General features: G+C 38.2%; 1 protein-coding gene across 1 annotated transcript in view; it reads left to right on the top strand.

Moving 5' to 3' along the window:
* RYR2 (ryanodine receptor 2) overlaps positions 1-25,406 on the top strand; it is a 714,060-nt gene that overhangs the window by 456,153 nt on the left and 232,501 nt on the right. The window contains exons 29-33 of the mRNA XM_060035003.1: positions 4,992-5,166; positions 19,153-19,361; positions 19,988-20,340; positions 22,514-22,628; positions 24,092-24,252. Coding sequence (XP_059890986.1) covers positions 4,992-5,166; positions 19,153-19,361; positions 19,988-20,340; positions 22,514-22,628; positions 24,092-24,252 — 1,013 coding nt within the window. The remainder of the gene's footprint in view (positions 1-4,991; positions 5,167-19,152; positions 19,362-19,987; positions 20,341-22,513; positions 22,629-24,091; positions 24,253-25,406) is intronic.

Raw genomic sequence — 25,406 nt, 5'->3', positions numbered from 1 at the left:
CTATATAACAATTTTAAATGTATATGCACCCAACATAGGAGCACCTCAATACATAAGGCAACTGCTAACAGCTTTAAAAGAGGAAATCAACAGTCACACAATAATAGTGGGGGACTTTAACACCTCACTTACACCAATGGACAGATCTTCCAAACAGAAAATTAATAAGGAAACACAAGCTTTAAATGACACAATAGACCAGATAGACTTAATTGATATTTATAGGACATTCCATTCAAAAACAGCAGATTACACTTTCCTCTCTAGTGCACACGGAACATTCTCTAGGTTAGATCACATCTTGGGTCACAAATCAAGCCACAGTAAATTTAAGAAAATTGAAATCATATTAAGCATCTTTTCTGACCACGACGATATGAGATTAGAAATGAATTACAGGGGAAAAAAACGTAAAAAACACAAAGTACATGGAGGCTAAATAATATGTTACTAAATATCCAAGAGATCACTGAAGAAATTAAAGAGGAAATCAGAAAATACCTAGAGACAAATTACAGTGAAAAAACAATGATCCAAAACCTATGGGATGCAGCAAAAGCAGTTCTAAGAAGGAAGTTTATAGCAATATAAGCCTACCTCAAGAAACAAGAAAAATTTCAAATAAACAATCTAACCTTAACCTAAAGGAACTAGAGAAAGAAGGACAAACAAAATGCCAAGTTAGTAGAAGGAAAGAAATCATAAAGATCAGAGCAGAAATAAATGAAATAGAAACAAAGAAAACAATAGCAAAGATCAATAAAACTAAAAGCTGGTTCTTTGAGAAGATAAACAATATTGATAAACCATTATCCAGACTCATCAAGAAAAAGAGGGAGAGGACTCAAATCAATAAAATTAGAAATGAAAAAGAAGTTACAACATACACCGCAGAAATTCAAAGCATCCTAAGAGACTACTACAAGCAAACTCTATGCCAATAAAATAGACAACCTGGAAGAAATGGACAGATTCTTAGAAATGTATAAGCTTCCAAGACTGAACCAGGAAGAAATAGAAAATATGAAGAGACCAATCACAAGTACTGAAGTTGAAACCGTGATTTAAAATCTTCCAAGAAACAAACAAGCTCAGAACCAGATGGCTTCACAGGCGAATTCTATCAGACATTTAGGAAAGAGCTAACACCTGTCCTCAAACTCTTCCAAAAAATTGCAGAGGAAGGAATACTCCCAAACTCATTTTGTGAGGTAACCACCCTGATACCAAAACCAGACAAAGATACTACAGAAAAAGAAATTACAGACCAATATCACTGATGAATATAGATGCAAAATTCCTCAACAAAATACTAGCGAACAGAATCCAACAGCACACTGAAAGGATCATACACCTTGACCAAGTGGGATTTATCCCAGGGATGCAAGGATTCTTCAATATATGCAAATCAATTAATGTGATACACCATATTAACAAACTGAAGAATGAAACCCATATGATCATGTCAAGAGATGCAGAAAAAGCTTTTGACAAAATTCAACACCAATTCATGATAAAAACTCTCCAGAAAGTGGGCATAGAGGGAACCTACCTCAACATAGTAAAGGCCATGTATGACAAACCCACAGCAAACATCATTCTCAATGGTGAAAAACTGAAAGCATTTCCACTAAGATCAGGAACAAGATGAGGATGTCCAGTCTGGCCACTATTAGTCAACATAGTTTTGCAAGTCCTAGCCACGGCAATCAGAGAAGAAAAAGAAATAAAAGGAATACAAATTGGAAAAGAAGAAGTAAAGCTGTCACTGTTTGCAGATGACATGATACTATACATAGAGAATCCTAAAGATTCCACCAGAAATCTACTAAAGCTAATCAATGAATTTGGGAAAGTTGCAGGATACAAAATTAATGCACAGAAATCTCTTGCATTCCTGTACACTAATGATGAAAAATCTGAAAGAGAAATTAAGGAAACATTACCATTTACCACTGCAACAAAAAGAATAAAATACCTAGGAATAAACCTACCTAGGGAAACAAAAATCTGTATGCAGAAAACTATAAGACACTGATGAAAGAAATTAAAGATGATACCAACAGATGGAGAGATATACCATGTTCTTGGATTGGAAGAATCAATATTGTGTAAATGACTATACTACCCAGAGCAATCTACAGATTTAATGCAATCCCTATCAAATTACCAATGGCATTTCTTACAGAACTAGAACAAAAAGTCTAAACATTTGTATGGAGACACAAAAGACCCCAAATAGCCAAAGCAGTCTTGAGGGGAAAAAATGGAGCTGGAGGAATCAGACTCTCTGACTTCAGACTATACTATAAAGCTACAGTAATCAAGACAATATGGTACTGGCACAAAAACAGAAATATAGATCAATGGAACAGGATAGAAAGCCCAGAGGTAAACCCTTGCACCTATGGTCCACTAATCTATGACAAAGGAGGCAAGGATATACAATGGAGTAAAGACAGTCTCTTCAATAAGTGGTGCTGGGAAAACCAGACAGCTACATATAAAAGAATGAAATTAGAACACTTCCTAACACCATACACAAAAATAAACTTAGAATGGATTAGAGACCTAAATGTAAGACCGGACACTATAAAACTCTTAGAGGAAAGCGTAGAAGAAAAGTCTTTGATATAAATCACAGCAAGATCTTTTTTGATCCACCTCCTACAGTAATGGAAATAAAAACAAAAATAAACAAATGGGACCTAATGAAATGTCAAAGCTTTTGCACAGCAAAGGAAACCGTAAACAAGACGAAAAGACAACCCTCAGAATGGGAGAAAATATTTGCAAACGAATCAGTGAACAAAGGATTAATTTCCAAAATATATAAACAGCTCATGCAGCTCAATATTAAAAAAACAACCCAATCAAAAACTAGACAGAAGACCTAAATAGACATTTCTCCAAAGAAGACATACAGATGGCCAAGAAGCACATGAAAAGCTGCTCAACATCACTCATTATTAGAGAAATGCAAATCAAAACTACAATGAGGTATCACCTCACACCAGTTAGAATGGGCATCATCAGAAAATGTACAAACAACAAATGCTGGAGAGGGTGTGGAGAAAAGGGAACCCTCTTGCAGTGTTGGTGGGAATGTGAATTGATACAGCCACTATGAAGAACAGTATGGAGGTTCCTTAAAAAACTAATTATTACCATATGATCCAGCAATCCCACTACTGGGCATATACCCAGAGAAAACCATCATTCCAAATGACTCATGCACCCCAATGTTCATTGCATCACTATTTACAATAGCCAGGTCATGGAAGCAACCTAAATGCCCATCGACAGATGAATGGATAAAGAAGATGTGGCACATATATACAATGGAATATTACTCAGCCATAGAAAGGAAGGAAATTGGATCATTTGTAGAGACGTGGGTGGATCTAGAGACTGTCATACAGAGTGAAGTAAGTCAGAAAGAGAAAAACAAATATCGTATATTAACGCATATATGTGGACCTAGAAAAATGGTACAGATGAACCCGTTTTCAGGGCAGAAATAGAGACACAGATGTAGGGAACAAACGTATGGACACCAAGGCGGGTACGTGGCGGGAGGTGGTGGTGGTGTGTTGAATTGGGAGATTGGGATTGACATATATACACTAATATGTATAAAATGGATGACTAATAAGAACCTGTATATAAAAATAAAATCAAATTCAAAAACTATGAAAAAGAAACACATTAGTAGGAATATCAAGACAAAAGCTTTAAAAATAATAAAAAAAATAAAATATATGTATATATGACACAGCCATAATAGAATAATAATAGTCTTTTTGGGGAGATGAAATTATTGACATTTTATTTTTTTATCCTATTTTTATTTCCTAATTTTCTTCAGTGAATTTGTATTCCTTTTGAAGGAAAAAAGTATTTTCTAATTAAAAAAAAGAAAATTAGAATAAATAAGCAATCATGAAGAGATTTGATGCCTGGGTACCCAGGTGTGTGTGTGGGAAAGCATTTCTAGGCTATAAGTTAGTGTTGTGGCTTCTAGGCCAACTGACCCACTGTGTTCTGAAATATTACAATTCTTGAATCCTGTTTTTTATTTCAGATGGAAAAATTTAACACCTTTTGATACCTAATTTAGTTAAAATTTTAAAAAAGTACAATGTGTTATGCTTTAGAAGAATCAAATCATTGCTTTGCATTGGTGACTACATCCCGTTATACGTCAGTTCACAGTGAAGGTGATACTTTAGGGAAAAATTTAAAGATTTTTCTGACAAAATATTTAATATAACTAATTTTGTATCTATAAATCAGTGGAACATACTTATAGATTAAAAAGTGACATTTATCCTATGTTTCACAGGTATTTGTGAGATTTTATGTGTATTATATAAGGCAGTGTTGACATATATGTTCAATTTTTGGCTTACTATTTCAGTAAATATCTTGAGAATATATTTAAGTTTGATTTGAACCTTTTTTGATTTTAATATGTACTGAAATGCTTCTAGATTTCTATTTTGCTGAAGTGCGAGTGCCTTTGCTTCCAAGGAATGGGATTTTATTTTGAAATAGATGAAAACTAGAATGTCATTTTCTCTGATCAGTTCCCAGTTGAGTCTCTGTTCATACTTCTCTGTATTTGGGGGAGTAGACAAAAGCAACCCATATCCTGGGAAGCATTCATTGTAGTGAGAAAAATAAATTTCTAAAGAGACAGTTTTTCTTTTAATAGAAAAGATGTGGGGTTTGATTTTTTAAATATTAGACTCTGAAAATCATGAAATAGCATTTGGGTTTTTCTCAAGATTCAATAACATACAATGTTAGTATCGGGTTCAGCATCCCCGGGCACCTCCACATTGCTTTGTGCATTTCTGTAGACAGATGTGCTGACTATACTCCTTCCTCCCGCTGCATTAATACAAAGGCTACTGTGTGAGCCGATTAGGGGTGGGTGGGTGCTGCTCTGCTGGCTTTCTCTGTGACAATGACTCTTCTGTCCCTAGGCCCAGCGGTGGCACCAGGGCAGTGAGCACTATGGGCGCTCTTGGCAAGCAGGCGATGTTGTGGGGTGTATGGTTGACATGACAGAACATACCATGATGTTCACACTGAACGGCGAAATCCTTCTGGATGATTCGGGTTCAGAATTGGCTTTCAAGGACTTTGATGTTGGTGATGGTAAGTGTACTGCATCTCGTGTCGTTTTCAGGTTTCGGGCACAGTAAAGCTCTTTGTTCTGATGCCTCTTGACCAGCCTTCTTGGTTTGAGGGTAAGCCAGCAGATGAGTTGCAGCTGTAGATCACAGGGTTGCCATGTGGCTTATTTGGTTCAATACCCTTGAAATTACTTTAGCAGAAACTCTCTCTCTGCTACTTAGCTAGGATTCCCATAAGGCAGAAATGGCTTTTATGAGTGTGAATAAGAAAAGAAATGGCAGGCAAAATGACAGTTTTCCACAAATATTAAATATTCGTTTAGAACTTCCCTGTTTAATCAACTGCTTATGGCTTCTATGTGTTCATTCATTTCAAAAAAAAAAAACGTAATGAGAACCTACCAAGTATCAGGCCCTCTGCTGGATGCTGAGATGACAAAGCTGTCCTATCTTTATGCAGATGATAGAATACCAGGGGAAGTTCTCACTTGATAATTTCTATTCAGTGAATAAGTTCTAAAATAAAGAAATGCAGAAAGTTCTATGGAAGCACAATGCAGGGAAAAAATACCTCTGCCTGTGGGGCTCTGAGATGACCTTGAACAGGGTTGTAAGAAAAGGACAAAAGCCCTTTATGAAGCAAATGAGAAGGTAGGTGTTCTTTAGAGCTGTACTTCCAGTAGACTGGCCACGTGGGGTTATTTGAATTTACATTAATTTAAGTGAAATAGATTAAAAAATTAAGTTTCTTAGTGGCACTTGCTACATTTCAAGTGCTCAGTAGGGTCCTATGGCTAAGGGTGCCCTATTTGACAGCAGAGATAGAGAACATTTACATCATCACTGAAAGTGGTAATCTAGAGCATATAAACAAGATAATATCTAACAAAATATTTTATAAATATCTCATTTCAAAATGAGCAAACAGTTCTTTTCAAAATGGCTTTGAATATATCCTATTACTTGAATATATGTAGTCTCGGATTTTAGGATATACCCCAATAAATACTTTTAATACTCTGTAAACTTGTTGCCAATCCTCAAAAAGTTAGCCAGCTCATTATTTGCATTAAGTTCTATAGTTATTCATTCAACAAGCTTTTGAGCAGGTATGACCATCATTTTTCAAACACAGCTTTGTGAAAATAATAGTAATTTTGCATTTTTATAACTTAATTTCTATTTTGCATACGTGTATCGCTGGGTGGCGGGTGAAACTGATGCTGAGAACGCAGCCTCTGTGTACCGGTGCCAAATCAAATCTCAGAGCAGAGTTTTGGGGTGAAGTAGAAAAGAATAGCTTTAGTGCTTTGCCAGGCAAAGGGGGACACAGTGGGCTCCTGCCCTCAAAAACTGTGTGCCCCAACCTGGGAGGATTTGGTGAGGAGTTTTATAGCATTGGTTCAAGGACGGGGTTGCTGATAAGATTAGGGTGTGTGCAGGGCCTGCAGTCCTTTAATCTGGTCTCAGGTAATCTGATGAGTTTCTGTGGTTCCTTTAATCTGACCTGAGGTGGTCTTCTTGAAGAGCTTCTCTGGTTCCTTTAATCTGGAATGAAGAATGCTGACATCTTCCATTTGTTGAGGGTTTAGTTCTATAAAGAGCTTAAAGATATTGTTATATGTATCCCTTGAGACAGAGCCAGGACCCTGCCTCAGGGCTGCACTATTGTTTATGGGCTGTTCCTCCCTTGTTTCTGCATCCCCTCCCTTCCCTGATTAGCAACTGTTCAAATCTGCCCTTTGGAACTCAAGGAAGGTTGTGGAGGCTGGAGTCTGTCCCCTACAAACAAGAAACGGAAGACACAGAAAGGCTTTCGGCCCCAGGAGCCCCAAGGGTCCTGCTCGGTTTCAAAACTGGTCCTCTAACCTTGCATCACCTATCTCCCCTCCTGTAGTATAGCTTTTAGCAGTGTCAGCATATCACAGGGAAGGTGGGAGAAGGACTTTTTTCTCTGTTATCTGTCTATACTGTCCACTACTATGGATATGACCTGAGATTTTTTTTTAATTGGTTGTTATTTTAAAATGCTTGCATGTGATGCGTTTCTTCTCATGAAGTTAAATTCTTGAAATGCCTGTGTGAGTTTTACTTGTTTGATTTGTATGACGTAGATTCACAGAATGATGTTAGAATTATAAACAATGCAGAATGCCCGTTCATACTGTTTAAGCACATAATGTTCATGCTACAGCCCTGTCACAGAGACCAATTACCATTGTAGTGATGAGCTAGCTAGGCTCTGAGGTGAGTCTGAGTGGCGCAGTCATACAAACAACTTTGTTTTTTGACTTTACACGTCACGTAATTTTGAAAATTTTAAAAATGACTTGAAACTTATCCTGATAACTCAGTTATCGAGTTAATACAGCATTCTGATGAACTGTCTGAAAATTTTATGGTCCATCAGTTGGATTATTGTTGGATGTGTTGGGATGTATCCTTTTGGTCTCTAAGGCAGATGATAAATTTTATTTAACCATGACCATTAACTAGTAATTTTTTAGGGGTTAATCATAATTCCACATTTTCTGCCATAAGAAGGACTACGGAGTTTATCCATGCCTGTGACTTCCAAACGCTTTTTGGGAGTGGAATTTTTCCTATTCCTCCCTATTAACTTTACATAGCTTCTTAAAAAATACAGTGGAACTGCTCTGGGTAAAACTACAGTGTGAGGCCCTGAGTTGAGCTCCCTAACTCACCCACCACCACTGAAAGTGAGCCCTGGGGATATCTATGACTCAAAGGAGCATGTTCGAGAAACCATTAATTTAGGAATATACTGTTGTTGCTGAAGTACTAAAGAGGTTTCATAAGTGCTCTATTTTCAAATTGTTCTTATACCTAGCTTGTCTTTATGTCTGTGCCATGCTTGATTTGGTATTTTTTTAACATCTTCATAATTTCCTTTTGTTGCTGCAGAGGTAGCTCAGTCATAAGTAAAGCAATCGAAAGAACTGTGTGGTAAGACGGATAGAAAATTTTCTCTATATAAAATATATACATATACATGCACGCACACGCTGCAGATCCTATCTGATCAGCTTGGTAGACAACATGGCTAAACATATTTTGATGTCTCTGCCTTTTGTACAGCTCACACAACTGAAATGATGTCTTGACCAGTATAAGTTGTTTCTAGATAACATCAAAAGGAAAAGCACAAAAATCTTTGAAAGACTGATGGGGTCATCCAGTTAAATCCAGGTCGAGATACAGCCGTACAGTTAGTTCCGGCAAGGATCTGGTTATTCCATAAAGATGCAGGCAGGGCTCTTCTAAAAAGCTACAGATCTCTTTCCCGTATAGGTACTGCACTTTCCCTCAGTGACCACAGACTTGACCTTAAAGCTCATATGTGAACTGGACAAAGAGAAAATTGCTGAGATACACTGGTCTCTGGTAGGAGAACAAGCTCTGCTAGCCTCTCATCTCCCCTCAAAGGACCAGAACTTACATGGTCGAGATCAAGAGCATTGTGTAGTGCTGGAGTGGAGTTCTCAGACTTTAAAAGCTCTTTCGTCTATGTGGCAGGTCCTCTTTTAGGATTCTCCCTTCTATTTGATTTTTTTAAAAAAATCTCTTCAGAATATCTCCAAGTAAAACAAACAGATTAATTGAATCTTCATTTTTCAAAGAGTCCTCTGGCTGTAATGTCAACAAAAGAATAGTGCTGACAAGTGCAGATGCCGTCCCTGGTAAGGTTTTCTGTGAATTTTTCCTCATCTCTTCCTACCATTGTACTGACAGACATTCAGGATCGAGAACGGGGAGAGCCCAAGGAAAGAGCTGGCAGTACCCTATGTTGTAGGCGGAATTTTAAGACTGCAACCTCTAGGAGTCCTGATCTCTGGTGGACATGACATGTATAACCCTCTCTTCTTGAGTGTGGGCAGAATCTGAGTATGATGGGGTATAGCTCTCATGATTAGGTTACTAACCAGTTGACTTTGAGTTAATCGAGTGGAGATTAGCCATATGGGCCTGACCTAATCAGGTGAAGCTCTTAAAAGAGATTGGTTCCTTCTTGAAGTCACAGAGATCCAAAGTGTGAGATAAAATCTTCTCCTGGACTGGAAGGAACGAACTGTTGTGGTGTGAGAGGGCCACATGGTGGAAATCTGAGAACAGCCCCTGGTTGATAGCTGGCAAGAAAAAGGAGACCTCGGTCCTACAACCACAAAGAACTGAATTCATTTAACAACCAAGGAACTGGAAAGAGGATTCCGAGCCTCAGGTGAGAACACAGTCCAGCCAGTACCTTGATTTCATCCTCATGACGCTAAGCAGAGAACCCCAGTCATGCCATACCTGGACTTCTGACCTATAGAACTAGGAGATAATAAATGGGCATTATTTTAAACTGATAAGTTTGTGGTAGTTTGTTCAACAGCAATGGAAAACAAATACATTGACCAATACATTTTTAGTTTCAACTGAATCTTCAGAGTCACGAAACTATCAAAGGGCATCCTTAGTGCTTGTCTACTCAGAAAGGTAGAGAAGAGGAATTAATGCTTGCGAACTGGTCTACCTCAAGCATTTCTCTTCGTCAGGAATCTTTAGATGTATTCCCCCAGTCCATACACAGTTAACTAATCAGGAGTTAATTTTATCACAAATCAAGTTGCCCGTAACATAAAAGATACTCTAACTTTTACCCACAGAGACCTGTTAGCCAATTGAGATATGATGCCCTATAGCAAGAACCTGAAAGGGGTTCTTCTGATTCATCCAGAGTCTAGTTCATCTTATCAAAGCCAGAGATTATTCCATATCAAATTTGAGACTGAAGCTTTTTTTTAAATGATAATTTTTATATGGAGCATGCCTTGATACACTTCCTCGGGAGCCCAGTGGAGATGATTCTTACCATGTTAGGTGGGGGACAAGAACAGGGCTAGTAGAGAATAAATATATTTTTGTATATTTTACCACATTGTTCTTTTGATTGCTTTACTAGCCAATATATTTATGTCTAAGCTGACGTTCTCTGTAGCAATAAGAAGAAATGATGAAGGCGGTAAAAATCCTAAATCAAGCATGGCACAGATATAAAGACAGGTAGATGTGAGAGGAATTTAAATATAGAGCATTTATAAACTCTTTCAGTACTTTAGTTTATTCTTGTGCTAAAAAGGCTCTAGTCCTAAATTGGTTTTCAAACTTGTAATAGACAAGAAGAAGAAATTGGAAATGTTAAGAATTGGAATAAGAGGAAAAGCAATCTATAATTATTTGCAGATAATTTAATCATTTGCAGAGAAAACCCTATAGAACCTACAGACATTACTAGGAATAACTGGAGCATTTAGCAAGGTAGCATTTCTATACTAACAGAAAACCTGGAAAACTAAATTAAATAGAAGATACCATTTACAGTCACGTCAGGTGTTTTCAGTAATCACTAGTTATCACTTTAACAGAAGGTGTACAATACTTTTACAGAGACAATCACTGAACTTTATTGAGAGGTAAACTTCACTATGAAATTTATCATACATGGTCAACTGATCTTTGACAAGCATAACAAAAATGCATAGTGAGGATAGTGTCATCTCTTTCATAACTGGCGTTGGGATAATAGGATATTCATATGCAAAGAATGAAATTGGACCCTTATCTCATTTTGAACCACACAGAAAATGTTTTTGTGACTGTGCACAACATGATTTTGGACTATACACAAAAATCAACTCAAAATGGATTAAAAACTTAAACATTAGACTTGAAACTGTAAAACCCGAAGAAGAAAATATAGGGGAGAAGCTATTTGACAATGGCCTTGGCAGTGATTTTTTCAACCACAAGAAAAGTCAACAGAAGGAAAAATGGACAAGTGGAATTAAACTAAAACCTTTCTGTACAACAAAGGAAACCATGAACACAACGAAAAGGCAACCTATGGAATGGGAGAAAATATTTGCAAATCATATATCTCATAAAGGGTAATCCAAAATATATAAGGAACTCCTGCAACTCTGTAGCACAAACCAAAACCAAAACCAAACAAACAAAAAACGAATAACCCATTTAAAAAATGGTCAAAGAAACTGAACAGATACGTAAAGTGCTCTCCATCACTAATCACCGGGGAAGGGCAGGTCAGAAACACGAGATATCATCTCACACCTGTAAGAACATTTATAGTCAAAAAAACCTGAAGGTAACAAATGTTGGTGAGGGTGTGGAGAAAAGGGAACCCTGGTGCACTGTTGGTGGGAATGTAACTTGGTGCAGCCACTGTGGAAAACAGTATGGAGGTTCCTCAAAAAATTAAAACTATAACTACCATATGCTCCAGCAAAACCACTTCTGGCTATAGATCTGAAGGAATAGAAATTAGGATCTCAGGGAGATCTCTGCACTCCCATGTTCATTGCAGGATTACTCACAATAGCCAAGATATGGAAACAACCTAAGTGTCTGTGGATAGATGAATGAATAAAGAAAACGTCTGTGGTATTTTGCTATGGCAACCCGAGGAAACTAATACACGACCCCTCTGCGCTTATATCCCATACTCGTCTAGAACCATTTTCAATTTACTCTTATGTAAGAGCTTGGTGTTACCAGTAAGTTGAAGAACTAATCATATCCTTAATTTAAAGCAAGGCAGAGAGTCATTTAACATCTTGCCAGATGGTGAGAGAATAGTTATTTTGTCTGGAGGTTACCTGTGTTTTACAAAGTAGGCTCTGGGATGTATCTTGCGTTGTGTAAATGTCTCATTACACTGGAGCTTTTTCAAGCTTGTCAGCTCTTCTGTAAGTAAAGATGATCTCAGGGCCCTCGGGTTCTACACCCGTAATGATTATAATCAAATCCAGAAAGGATGCTTTTGATTCTGTATCTGCCACTTGAAAGGACAGTGAGCAAAACTGAATTCCTGGTGCTGAGACTGCATGGACTTCCTTTCCTTGGCAGAAAACCAGAAGAATATTTTTGTAGTTAAAATAGCTGCATAGCTTTAGGCAGAAAAGACCTCTAAGGAAAAAGAGAGGGATAACTTTCCATTATTGATTTTATTTTGCTGCCTTTAAAAAAAGAAAGAAAGAAAAAAACAGAATATAGAACCGTCAGTCTCTACTTACAATACAATATTCTTTTTACCCTCAGTTGAAATATGCACTATTTGGCAGACGTGTATGGCTCATCCAGAAGAGTAGCTGTCAACACGGTGTGAAATCAGGTGGGGTCTGTACTGTCCCAAATACCTACCTTCCTGGCTCCATCATATAACATCTGTCCATTCTGTCACTAGTGACATTCTGTACAACTTGCTGTTGGTACAGACCTGGGACCCAGGGTTGTATCAGACCCGGGAAAGTAACGTTATTGGGAATCGCCCTAATTAAAAATAAACTATTGTTGAAGGAAGGAAGAAGTTAGGATTATGACTCACTGCAGTGGAGCAATTCAAACAGTCAGGGAATTGGGTTGGGACACTACATATTTTGAGTGAAGATAAAGACAGTTACAAAGCGGTAGACAAATTCTAAAGAGTAGGAAGATGATGGAAACCAGCATAATCAGTCTCATAGTTTTCTCTGGAATCAGAAAGGGAAGCTGTCCTAGAAACACTCTGGGTATTTGCAGGAATGAAACTCTTAAATATGTACTACATTCATGGAATACTTAAAGCAGTGAGGAGATTTTTCATATTTAGTGTTAAATTTCAGATTATTATTATTTAATATACAGCTTTTGAGCTTATGTGTGTGTAATCTAAACAACATGTTGTTTGGGGAAATTCATTGTGAAATGATTGGGGAATTCAGTGAAATTCAAACTGCTTAGCCTAAACTGATCCGTTAATTGACAGTTAAATTTTATACATTGATGAACAGAGGAAATTTGTACCTTACAGACCATTTTGAGAATGAATAAAGTTTGTAGGTGGTTAATGAGGTCATTTGTGTATATACTAGCCTATCTGCAAATTGGCAGTTTTGCATATAGTGAATGAATGTTTCAGGTACTAGGGGTAATACAGATGTACAACACCAATGGCTTATTATTACTTATGAATGCTATAGAGCCAAACAGCAAGATTTAATGTTTAAATTATACTGAAAAGATTAAGGAATCAGAATAAAGGATGTCAGAACCCTGTGTATATTAAGCGTTCTTTTTTTCTGGATTTGGACTGATGGAGAGAATGTGAAGGCTTTAAAATGATATTTAAGGTCAAACATAAAAGTTCTGCTGCTTTGCTTATCTGAAATAAACCAAGAGCCAGGAAGAAAGTTTGGGAATGTCCCTATTGTGCCAGCATTGATGTTACAGAGTCCATGCACTAAACATGCATTTCCATCATGGAAAGTTCCCTAAGACCTCACTTAGCATAATTCCTTAATTCATTTTCGAAGCCAACATGAAACAGAAGCAACAAATATCATGTCTGAAGCCCTGGGTTCTAGACCGTATTCTGAAAATCATTCTTCCCATATGATCTTGGGCAGATGGCCAGCCCCTCTGTTTTCATATCCTTAAAATAAAAAACACTAATTGGAAATGGTCTTTTCATGCCCCTTGCAAGTCTAAAGAGCCCAGAAATCTAAGGCAAGTGTGTTTTGTTTTTCCCTCCTCTGCATTCTTGATTCAACTTTTAGCATCCCATTCAACTAGCTGTAGGACCTTCGACAAGATGATTTAACATCTTAGTTGTTTCCTCATCTTGAAAAGTGGGGTTAATATTTAATAATAAGTGGGAGGTCTTCTCTGGCAGTCCAGTGGTCAAGACTCCGTTTTTCCACCACAAGGGGCATGGGTTCAATCCCTGGTGGGGGAACTAAGATCCTGCATGCCGCACAACGTGGCCAAATTTAAAAAAAAAAGCATAATAATAATAATGAATGGGAAAGTGCTTATATATTATCTGGCACCTAGTACGCCACCAGTAAATGTTACCCTTCCTTCTGATCAAATTACTCAAATTTACATGTTAGTATAATATCGGCCATTTTTGTCTGCTCTGGGCCGTTTGGTTTGGCTTATAAATGTTGATTCCTATCTGTATTTTAGAAAATTTGAAATCTGAAATCGTATATTCTTAGGAAAAGCTGGTATGCTTGTGATCTGCGTTATCTTCTTTTCACGCCGGCCTCTCAGCGCCACATCCTGTGACCGCCAGTTCTTTTTGCTGGACTTGCATGCTCCCAACACACCCCTCTCTGCCCAGGAGCGAAGAGTCTTCTCAACAGAGAAAGTTAAAATTTGCTGTAGCCATCTGTCTTTTGTTGGAGGAAGCAGTTTAACCATAAGCTGTAGCTACTGTTTTAACAGATTTACAAATAGCTAGGGCGGGTCTGGCACAGGCCCAAGTAACCAATTGGACTCCTGTGTTCTAATTTAAGACCCACTGCCAGGAAGAAAACTTCCCTTAGATACATCAGACTTTGTTATTTGCAGGGTGTCAGTTAAGGTATTTGGAATAGAAGATCGAGAACACAAAGGACAGGAAGGTAGGACCAACATTTCACCTGTGCCGGGGTGTGTGTGTGAATTTGTGGAAGTCTGTTTCATTGGGTTGGAATATTTTTGCGTTCAGCATACCTCAAGCTAATAAAGAATTGAACCTCAGTTATCATGTTTTGCTGTAGGAAATGATTAAGAGTGAGGTCATTTATCAACTTGTCTTATGTATTCATGGCAAAACATTCCGTCAGTCCTGATAGCATTTATGACTTCCTGACATTGTGTTATGTATATTGGTAACTATTTATTTATTCTTTATCTGCCTTCTGTACATAAAGATAAGCTCTGGAAAGGTAGGGACTCCTTTTTGTTCTGTTCACAGCTGTATTTCCAGTGCCTAGAGTAGCGGTTGGTACCTGGTCGGTGTTCTTTAGATATTTGCCAAATGGAGGGACCTGATACACAATGTTTGAATATTGAAAACTTAGAGCAGGAGTTGGCAAACTAAGGTCTGAGGGCCACATCCAGCCTGTCACCAGTTTTTGTGAGTAAAGTTTTATCGGGACACAGCCATGCTCCTTTGTTTACGTACTATCTGTGGCTGCTTTTGCGCTGTAACACAGGCTTGAGTCGTTTTCACCGAGACCATATGGTCCAGGAAACCTAAAATCTCTACTCTTTGGTGATTGCAGGCCTGAAATAAAGCACGGAGCTTGAGATCTGGCAGACCTGGGTTTATTTTCTGGCCACTTAGCTGTGATTTAAGCCGAGATTGGACTTAAATCACTGGAAAAAGATAATAGTGATTCCTGTCTCAATGAATGGTCGTTAAGGGTCACTGAGATGAACACTCAGGGAATTAGCTGCTGTTAGGGAGCCTTGTGTGTTAAGCATTTCATCTGTTGTCAGCACATTTATTTGCAGGGCATTGGCTGAATGGAAGTGACTGAGGCCTGGCCCTTTCCCATGTGGCCACTGAAAAGTACCTGGAGTTTTTCCTCCGCTCTCTATCTGCTTTGATACCATTGCCATGTAGTTGTTCCTGCTGTGATATGCTAATTTTAAAAATGTAGTTTTTAGAAATATTTGTTGTTTTATTATCATAACAGCTATTAAAACTGAATCTTCTGAAGTCAGAATACAATTTAATTTTTATTAAGTTCTACTTCATTTAAATTACAAAGAGAAAAAAGCATAATTTCTACTCATGGATGTGCTTTAAATAAATTCCTTTAAAGGAGACCAAAACGCTACAGCAGTGAAAAAACCATCTGCTGCTATAAGCTAATGAAAAAGTGTATCTATTTGTCTTTCATAAAATTAATATATTCTTTTTGAGCATTTGGAAAATACAAAGGAGTATAAGAAAATGGTTAAAAATTATATTCCCACTACCCAGAGAGAAATTTGACTTTTAATGTGTTTTTCTCCCATTTAAAGGTTTGAGATGTAAAAATAATTTTTTGCCACCTTTTTAAAACTTAATATTATATATAATATGTTGTCCTAAGGCATAAAAGTATTTTAAGCATAACTTGTGGTAGTTTTACCAATATCATATTTTGAGAAATGTCAGCGTTTTAGAAAAGTGCAAGAATAGTGCAGTGTACACCTGTGTACGCTTCACCTGGAATCGCCAGTTTTTAAATGTCGCCATGTTTTACTTCCCTGTATAGTTTTATTTTGGTGAGCCCTGAACATGATTTTTAATGACTACACCTATTTAATCCTGTGTATGTATCATAATTAACCATTCTCTTATTACACCTATTAGTTTCCTTTACCTTTTTTTTTCCCATTTAAAATTGAGTTTAGTGAGCGTATATATTAAGCACTATACCTACAGGATCTTGTTTTTAAAACCATAACCCTCGTGGGTAGATATTACAGAAGAAAGGATTAAAGCTTAGGGAATTTAAGTAACTTGCCAAGAAGTGGTGGAGCTGAAACTTGAATCCAGGTCTCTTGGATTCCAAAGTCCCTGTTCTTAGTCATTTCCCAGGACTGCCTGTCTGCCCTCTACTTAGATGGTGACTCTTCTGCAAAATCTTCCCGACTTCATCTCTCTACTCTTCCTCAGCTCTTAGCACTCCCTCTTTTTAGATGGGTCAGTAGGTTACTTTATTACTTCTTCACTTGTCTCCCCACCGTATTAGACTATGAGAACATTTAGCTGGGTCTGTGTTAGTGACCTAGTATTCCTTGTTTCTGGCACACAGTAGCTGCTCAATAAACATCTGTTGGATAAAGAAATGAATAGGTAAAAGTGTCTTAATGCATACTGCTAAATCACTTTTCAGCACTCCTGTACTAGTGTAATTTTATTAGCAAGATTTCTGGTACCAAGCTCACTGCACACTCGAGACTAGCAATGAGAACTTGAACTTCAGCAACTTGAAGAACATGTTGTTTGGACCATTTTATATCCACATCATTCTTCCACCTTTCTATACGAGAAAGATGTAGGTATATCCCATTTCCTTAAATGAATATTTTATTTTTACGAAGGCTGTCGTTTGTTGTCATCATAAAATACATATTCATTGAAAAAAATTATTAAATTGAGAGACATAAAAAGAGGGAAAAAGCATTAAAAATCCCACCATTCTGAAACTTTTTTGATTGAAAAAAACCCCTTCTGGTGTTTTTGCATCTTTAAAAATAAGCCATATGTTCCATCTTCCTTTCTCGAAATAATACATACTGTGAATATTTTCCTATATATTAATGAACTTTTGAAAACCAGATTTTCAAAAGGTAAGTAGTATACCATCTCCAGGAAAAGAAAAACATGTTTATTGTCCAAACAGTATTCTATGATTGTATACATAGCCATAGTGAACAGTTTAGGACACAGATCTTTGCACACAACACTAAATACTTGATTTTTTAGATGAAAATATATCAGACATACAGAAAAGTTCAGATATTAATATAACAAACACCCAAAGATCTACTCTACAGATATTTTAAGGTATCCAGTAACTTCACTTTTAGAGTAGGAACTCCAACTACATATAAAGTGGTTAGAAAGAAAAACGTGTAGCATCAGCAGAGATGTTTCTGCCTCGGTATCCCCTAGTTTATGTCAAAGGAACGTTAGGTTTTCCCGTTTGTGCAAATGTAGTTCAAGCTGTCTCAGATCTATTGCATTTATCCAATCCTTTTCTTTGATTCCTTTGGGGACACTTATGTAAGACAACTTTCCTTGACTACTGCATCAAGAGCTGGCACAGCTGTGGCTCTTTTAGTTTTAGCTAGAAACTCATCATTCACACTTCCTTGAACCCAGCTCGATGTGTTCTTGCTTCCCGGTTGGTAATGCTATGATTCAACCGTTTATTTAAATATATATTGATGATACAAGCTGGATGAAATCATTATGAATTATCAGATGTAATTTCTATTGTCTTGTGCTGTCTTGGGAGTTATACATTGCTTTCACTGCCACTAATTTCAACAAGGAAAGAAATGGACATCATAATGGTAGAAATCTGTCAGCTTATTCTGAGGATCCCCTGCTTTTTTGATCTGCAAGTTAGATCCTCTAATTTGTAGTCTGCATCCCAATACTGACCTTGTTTATTGTGCTGACTACTTGAACTTTCATGTAAAATATTACAGAAAGATATGAAGAGTACGTAAATGCCCCCTCCACTGAAAAGTATCATCTCATCCCCTTGCCAGACAGTTGATTCCAAAGAACTCAGACAATTAACAAAATTAATGTAGTTTCCCCTTTTTATTTAATAGTGGAAAGATTAACCATCCCTGCCATACGTTGAAATATTTTGTTTTTTTCTTCATTCCTGTTGCTTTTGATTTAGTTTCTTGTTAACTTTTAACTTTTTGATTTCTTATCTTAGCTATTTATGTTAATTTTGCATTACCCTGCTTAATCTATACCAACAGTGACATTGAAGGGAAAGGGACAGATGGAGGAGTTTCAGTAGGATTTTAGCAGCTACTTCCGAATTCTTATTTATATCTATATTTTCTACGCTTAGATCTAGGGTACCCTAGGGGGAAAAAAAGAGGCAAAATTCTCTTCAAAGATCAAAAGCAGCTATAAGTGAATGAACACCTTTAAAAATGTGGCCTCCGATCCTTTTTTTTTTCTTCTTCGAGTTACATGTAAAGCTCAGCTGTGTTTGATGTTTGCACATTTCAGGCTCTTTGGCGATGCGCTTTGGCACTTAACTTTCTTTCTCATTTTCCCTCTGCAAGAGAGTCACCTGCACTTTGGGGCTGGGAGGCTGTGGGGAGGGGGTTGTGGTTCCCAGGATTTCCAGAGGACTCGGGGCCGCTTAGTAGTCACCTCATTTTACAGAAGTCCAGGGTGGAAGAAGGGACTTAGCTCGGGCCCACATTTAAGGAATTATGATGCCAAGAGCAAATACTGGTCTTCTGATACTCACATTTAATAGTTAGTGTCCGTGGTCTCTTTACCCCACTATTGTTTTCACCTCAGGGCAACGGTTCTCACAAAGCTAAGAGTTTTAGAGCAATACTTTTGGTGATTCCATGCTGAAAGGATCTTATACGAATGATACTGAAGATTTTGATGTATTTTTTTTCTTCCCAGGATTCATACCTGTATGTAGCCTTGGAGTGGCTCAAGTGGGCAGGATGAACTTTGGAAAGGATGTCAGCACCTTGAAATATTTCACCATCTGTGGCTTACAAGAGGGCTATGAACCATTTGCCGTTAACACGAACAGGGATATTACCATGTGGCTAAGCAAGAGGCTTCCTCAGTTTCTCCAAGTTCCATCAAACCATGAACATATTGAGGTTTGCTTTTCCTTTGAAAATCAGACCATTGCCAAAAACCAGGAGCGGGTGTTCCCACTTGGACAGCTACTGTCATTTACTTAAAATGATGGCTCTGATGTGTTCCACTGTAGGGGAATCTAAGGACAGGATTACCCTCTGATTTTAGGTACTTATGAGAGGCTGATTAGACTGATTACCTACAGTTAATCCTCGAACAACTTCGGGGTTAATCTGCATATAATTTATAGTCGGCCCTCTGTATCCACAGATGCAGCCAGCCGCGGATTATGTGGTGCTATAGTATTTACTATTGAAACATATCCACATATAAGTGGATCCAAGCAGTTCAGACCTGCGGTGTTCAAGGGTCAACCGTTTATAATTCTTTTTTTATGGAGGCAATGTCAGGCTCCATCTGAATATATACAGTTTTAACATGAATTTCCCAAATCATCTTCTGAGTTAGAAACAGAACTGTGAGTATGTCTGTAACACAGCAGTCCCTCTATTTAATGATCTCATTTATGAAATTATGCCATGGGCGGGCCATGTTTTGGGTTGTAAAGGTGTGATGCCCGTTAGGGTTTTAGAATCAGGAAACTGACGGTGATGAGCATTTGAACAATCACGTCTTCCTTTGTTAGGTGACCAGAATTGACGGCACCATCGACAGTTCCCCGTGTTTAAAGGTCACTCAGAAGTCCTTTGGCTCTCAGAACAGCAGCACGGATCTCATGTTTTATCGTCTGAGCATGCCCATCGAGTGCGCGGAGGTCTTCTCCAAGACTGCGGCTGGAGGGATCCCTGGCGCTGGTCTCTTTGGGCCCAAGAATGATTTGGAGGATTATGATGTGGATTCGGACTTTGAGGTTCTCATGAAGACAGCTCATGGCCATCTGGTGCCAGATCGAGTGGACAAAGACAAAGAAGTTACAAAACCAGAGTTTAACAACCACAAAGATTATGCTCAGGAAAAGCCCTCTCGTCTGAAACAAAGGTCATTGATACATGCAAAATGATTTAAAAAAATTTTTTAATTTAAATTTTTAAATGATTTTAAATATATAGTTATTATGTTAGGGGATCACTGGAGAGGGTAATAGTGGGTAAGGGATTTCCAAAGTCAATTTTTTCTTCCTCTTCCTCCTTCTTTATGTACCAAGGATTCTACAGAAGAAAAAGCAGCCTGTTGGCCAGCTAATTTGTTACCACTAACAATCTATCTCAAGAGTTACTTTTTCTATGAAGTTTTTTTTTTTTTTTTTTTTTTTGCGGTACGCGGGCCTCTCACTGCTCTGGCCTCTCCCGCTGCGGAGCACAGGCTCCAGACGCGCAGGCTCAGCGGCCATGGCTCACGGGCACAGCCGCTCCGCGGCATGTGGGATCTTCCCGGACCGGGGCATGAACCCGTGTCCCCTGCATGGGCAGGCGGACTCTCAACCACTGCGCCACCAGGGAAGCCCTATGAATTTTTTTTTTGTGGTAAAAATAAAAGTTAGCATCTTAAACATTTTTAAGTATACAGTTCAGTAGTGCTAAGAATATTCACATTGTTGTGAAACAGATCTCGGAACTTTTTTAGTTTGCAAAACTCTGAAACTCCACACCCATGAAATAACGTGCCTTTTCCAACCTCCCCCAGCCCCTGGTCATCACCATTTTACTCTTTGTTCCTATGAATTTGACTGCTTTAGATACCTCATATAAACGAAATCGTACAGTATTTGTCTTTTTGTGACTGACTTATCTCATGTAGCTTAATGTCCTCAGAGTTCATATGTGTTGTGACATATGTCAGAATTCCCTTCCTTTTTAAGGCTGAATGATATTCCAGTGTGTGTGTATATACACCACATTTTGTTTATCCATTCATCCAATGATGGACATTTAGGGTGATTCCACCTCTTGGCTATTGTGAATCATGCTGTTAAGAACTTGGGTGTGCAAATATCTTTTCACAACCCTACTTTCAATTCTTTTGGATATATACCCAGAACTGGGATGCCTGGTACTTCAGTATTTAAATTTTTTTTTTAAATAAATTTATTTATTTTATTTATTTATTTTTTTGGCTGCATCGGGTCTTCGTTGCTGCGTGTGAGCTTTTCTCTAGTTGTGGTGAGCGGGGGCCACTCTTTGGTTCGGTGCGCAGACTTCTCACTGCGGTGGCTTCTCTTGTTGCGGAGCACAGGCTCTAGGCACACGGGCTTCAGTAGTTGTGACTCGGGGGCTCTAGGGCGCAGACTCAGTAGTTGTGGTGCACGGACTTAGTTGCTCCACGGCATGTAGGATCTTCCCGGACCAGGGCTCAAACCCATGTCCCCTGCATTGGCAGGTGGGTTCTTAACCACTGCGCCACCAGGGAAGCCCTATATTTAAATTTTTGAGGAAAAAAATTTATATTGTATTCCATAGCAGTTGTACCATTTTACAATCCCATCAGCACTGCACGAGGGTTCCAATTTCTCCAAGTCCTTGTCAACCCTTGTTACTTTCTGGTTATTTGATAGTAGCCATCCTAATGGGTGTGAAGTGATATCACATTGTAGTTTTGATTTCCATTTCCCTGATGATTAGTGATGTTGAGCATCTTTTCATATGCTTATTGGTCATTTGCATAACATGTTTGGAGAAATGTCTATTCAAATTCTTGGCCCATTTGTTGATTGGGTCATTTGCATTTTTGTTGCTGAGTTGTAGGAATTCTTTGTATATTCTAGATATTAACCTTATCAGGTATATGATTTGTGTTTTCTCCCAAGAGTTAGTTTTTAAGATGTTTATATTTACATTACTGGTTGAACCTTAGAGTATTCTCTCTAAATAGTACTTTTTAATGGATAAGGAGGTAGATTGTTTTAGCATCCTTTCTTACACTGAATATGAAACTCTCAACCTCAACACTATTGCCGCTCTGGGTTAGATAATTATTCATTGTAAGAGTCTGCCTTGTGCATTGTAAGATGGTTAGCAGGATCCCTCCACCAGTAGTGGCCCCCCTCCCCCACCAAGTTGTGACAACCAAAAATATCTCCAGATATTGCCAGATGTCCTCTTGGGAGCTAATCATCCTGGCTGACAACCACTCCACTAAGTTAATTATATGTTTGTGTTTGAGATAGGCAGAACATTTTAATGTTGCTTATTCCTAGTCCTCTACTACATTCCAGATTTTTGCTCAGAAGGACAAAGCCAGATTACAGCACCAGCCACTCTGCAAGACTCACAGAAGACGTCCTGGCAGATGAGAGGGACGACTATGATTACTTGATGCAAACGTCCACGGTATGAGGTTGCAGCTTTTGTCATTTATCTCGATTTGTCAGTGAGCATGCTTTGCATTTCAAATCGTTAACATTGATTCGTACTATTTAGCAAGCTTACTTTTAAAATAATTATTCACTTATATCTTGGGGACTGAGAAGTTGAAAGATGTATGTGTATTCTAATGGATATTATGCAATAAGAGAGCTATTTTAGGAAAAATAATCCTTAATGGCACCCTCAGTCCTGGTTTTGTTATCCTCTTTCTTGACAGCATTTTATTTGCCACTTAAGTTTTCCAAGTACATTTTGCAGTTTCTTTTGTCTCAGTGATATGTCTGCAAGATCATTTATCATACTTGGTTAGAGGTCAAGGTGTGCTGTCTGCCATTTTGAATTTTTAAAGCACTTCTCATAAAACGCCAAATGGAAAAAATATATAGCTGTGTCCCTTTTAGAATGTCCCCATATTTGAACTTGACTTTCAGGTCTGAACTATTTCAGAGTGATTTTAAGGGTTCCAAATATTATGTTAGTGATAGCATATTCAAGGTATAAAACAGGTAGAAAAGCTGTAGCGTAGATTATTGTTCTCGTGTCCGCTTGAAGAATTCAAAGCCTACCTGTGTAATGGATTGATGATTTTATCACATAAACATACTATATATGTTCTCCCCCATCCATTCATACTTGGAAGTATAAAAGGCTTCAGATCATCTTTTGCTCAGATAGTCTTTTCTCTTTTTCCCATTATTTCTGAAATAATTCAGGATCTCTGTTTTAAGACTTTTCCTTCGCCACATCAGTCCTTTGTGCCTATAACATTTTGCTTAGGCCAAAGGATTTTTTTTTTAGTATTGAATATACTATTATTTTCTTTTTTATTGAAGTATAGTTGATTAACAATGTTGTGTTAGTTTCAGGTGTACAGCAAAGTGATTCAGTTATACATTTGTGTATATTGGGTTGGCCAGAAAGTTTGTTCGGGTTTTTCCATAAGATGTTACGGAAAAACCCAAATGAACTTTTTGGCCAAGCCAATATTGTTTTCAGATTCTTTTCCATTATATCCATTACAAGATATTGAATATAGTTCCCTATACTGTGCTATACAGTAGGACCTTCTCGTTTATCCTTTCTACATATACCAGTTTGGATCTGCTAATTCCAAACTCTCAGTCCATCCCTCTCCCACCCCACTCCCCTTGGCAATCCCCAGTCTGTTTTCTATGTCCGTGATTCTGTTTCCGTTCCATAGATAGGTTCATTTGTGTCATATTTCAGATTCCACACATAAGTGATATCATATGGTGTTTGTCTTTCTCTTTCTGACTTATTGCATTTAGTATGATAATCTCTAGTTGCATCCATGTTGCTGCAAATATGCCAAACGATTTTAAACAAAGACATATCTTCTTAGACATTGCAAGTCAAAGTTTTGTTTCTTTTTACTTCACCAATACTTGGTGTTGCTGTCTCGACAGTACTATTACTCAGTGAGAATCTTTCCTGGACAAGAACCTGCCAACGTCTGGGTGGGCTGGATCACATCCGATTTCCAACAGTATGATACAGGCTTTGACCTGGACAGAGTTCGTACAGTGACTGTGACTCTAGGAGATGAAAAAGGAAAGGTGCACGAAAGGTTGGTTTTCCTCGATTTCTTACATGAATGACATTTGATAAACATGTTGATAAACCTAGGCATTTTTTTTTCTCTTGGATTTTATGTCCAAGATAATATTCTGTTTCTAGGAACAGTGTAATCAGACCGTTAATGTCCACGTCCTTTTTCTGACTCATACAAGCCGGTAAGGAATCTGAATATATTACAAGTGCAAAATCTTATAAAGTAAGAGCAGTGCATCTTTTGGGGGTAATAATCATATATTCCTTCAGGTGACATCGCACACGACTGATGACTTGGGTTACCGTGACTTAGCCATTGTTTGAGGATGAGAGACAGGTGACTGTGAGGCATTTAGCCTGTGGTCTGATCTGTACCATGGGAGCTGGTTAGGAGGTGGGGAGAAAAAGGTGAAGACAGTGTGGGCTAGTGGTTTAGACCAGGTGGACGCATTTGAACTCAGACTGAGGAGCCGTGGGTTCTTTCCTCAGCTTTGCCATTGACTCGCTGTGTGGCTTTGGGTAAGTCGGTTACAGTTTCTGTGCCATCCTTTTTCATTTATAAAACAAACCAAACTCAAACCAAACCTTCAAAAAAGTGAAGAAGGCTATCTTCCTTGCAGATAAGACAAGAGAAGATCTGGTCATTTGCATCTACTTTGTGTGCCCGTGCATCCTCTCTGATCTGCTGTGATGGGTCTCATAGAAAGAGCCCCCCCATAACGTTGCTTTTCTTTTATACCTGCACCATGATTTTTGGTGACCGGAAGCTCCCTCCCTTGCCTTCAGGTTGTAACACTTGAACCGCAGTGAACTTAGCACTTGAGACAGTGAGCCTAGCAAAAATTCTCCAATGAACAGTGCTTTACGTCAGTATGGGGGGGCCCCAAACCACCTGTTTCCAGGAATATTCTGAGGGATATATTTGATTTTCAGAGATGGGGACAGTGAAAGGAGATAATATAGGGATATAATATCTGATTGATGGTTTTGGTGTAGGAAATACAGGCTAGGGAAGGTTGTTGAATCTTACATAAATAGAGCATAGAAACACAGCCAACTTTTGATTATTCAGAAACTGACTTTATCTCCGCCTTCTTGCTGTTTTCCTCCTACTTGCCTGTGTTTGCCCTTTTTGCCAGCCTCATTCATACATGCACTGCACAGTAGTAG

This window comes from Delphinus delphis, chromosome 16 (genome assembly GCF_949987515.2).
Source record: "Delphinus delphis chromosome 16, mDelDel1.2, whole genome shotgun sequence".
Lineage (NCBI taxonomy): Eukaryota > Metazoa > Chordata > Mammalia > Artiodactyla > Delphinidae > Delphinus > Delphinus delphis.
Note: the sequence above shows the minus strand (reverse complement) of the source record. Positions and strands in the feature narration are given on the sequence as shown.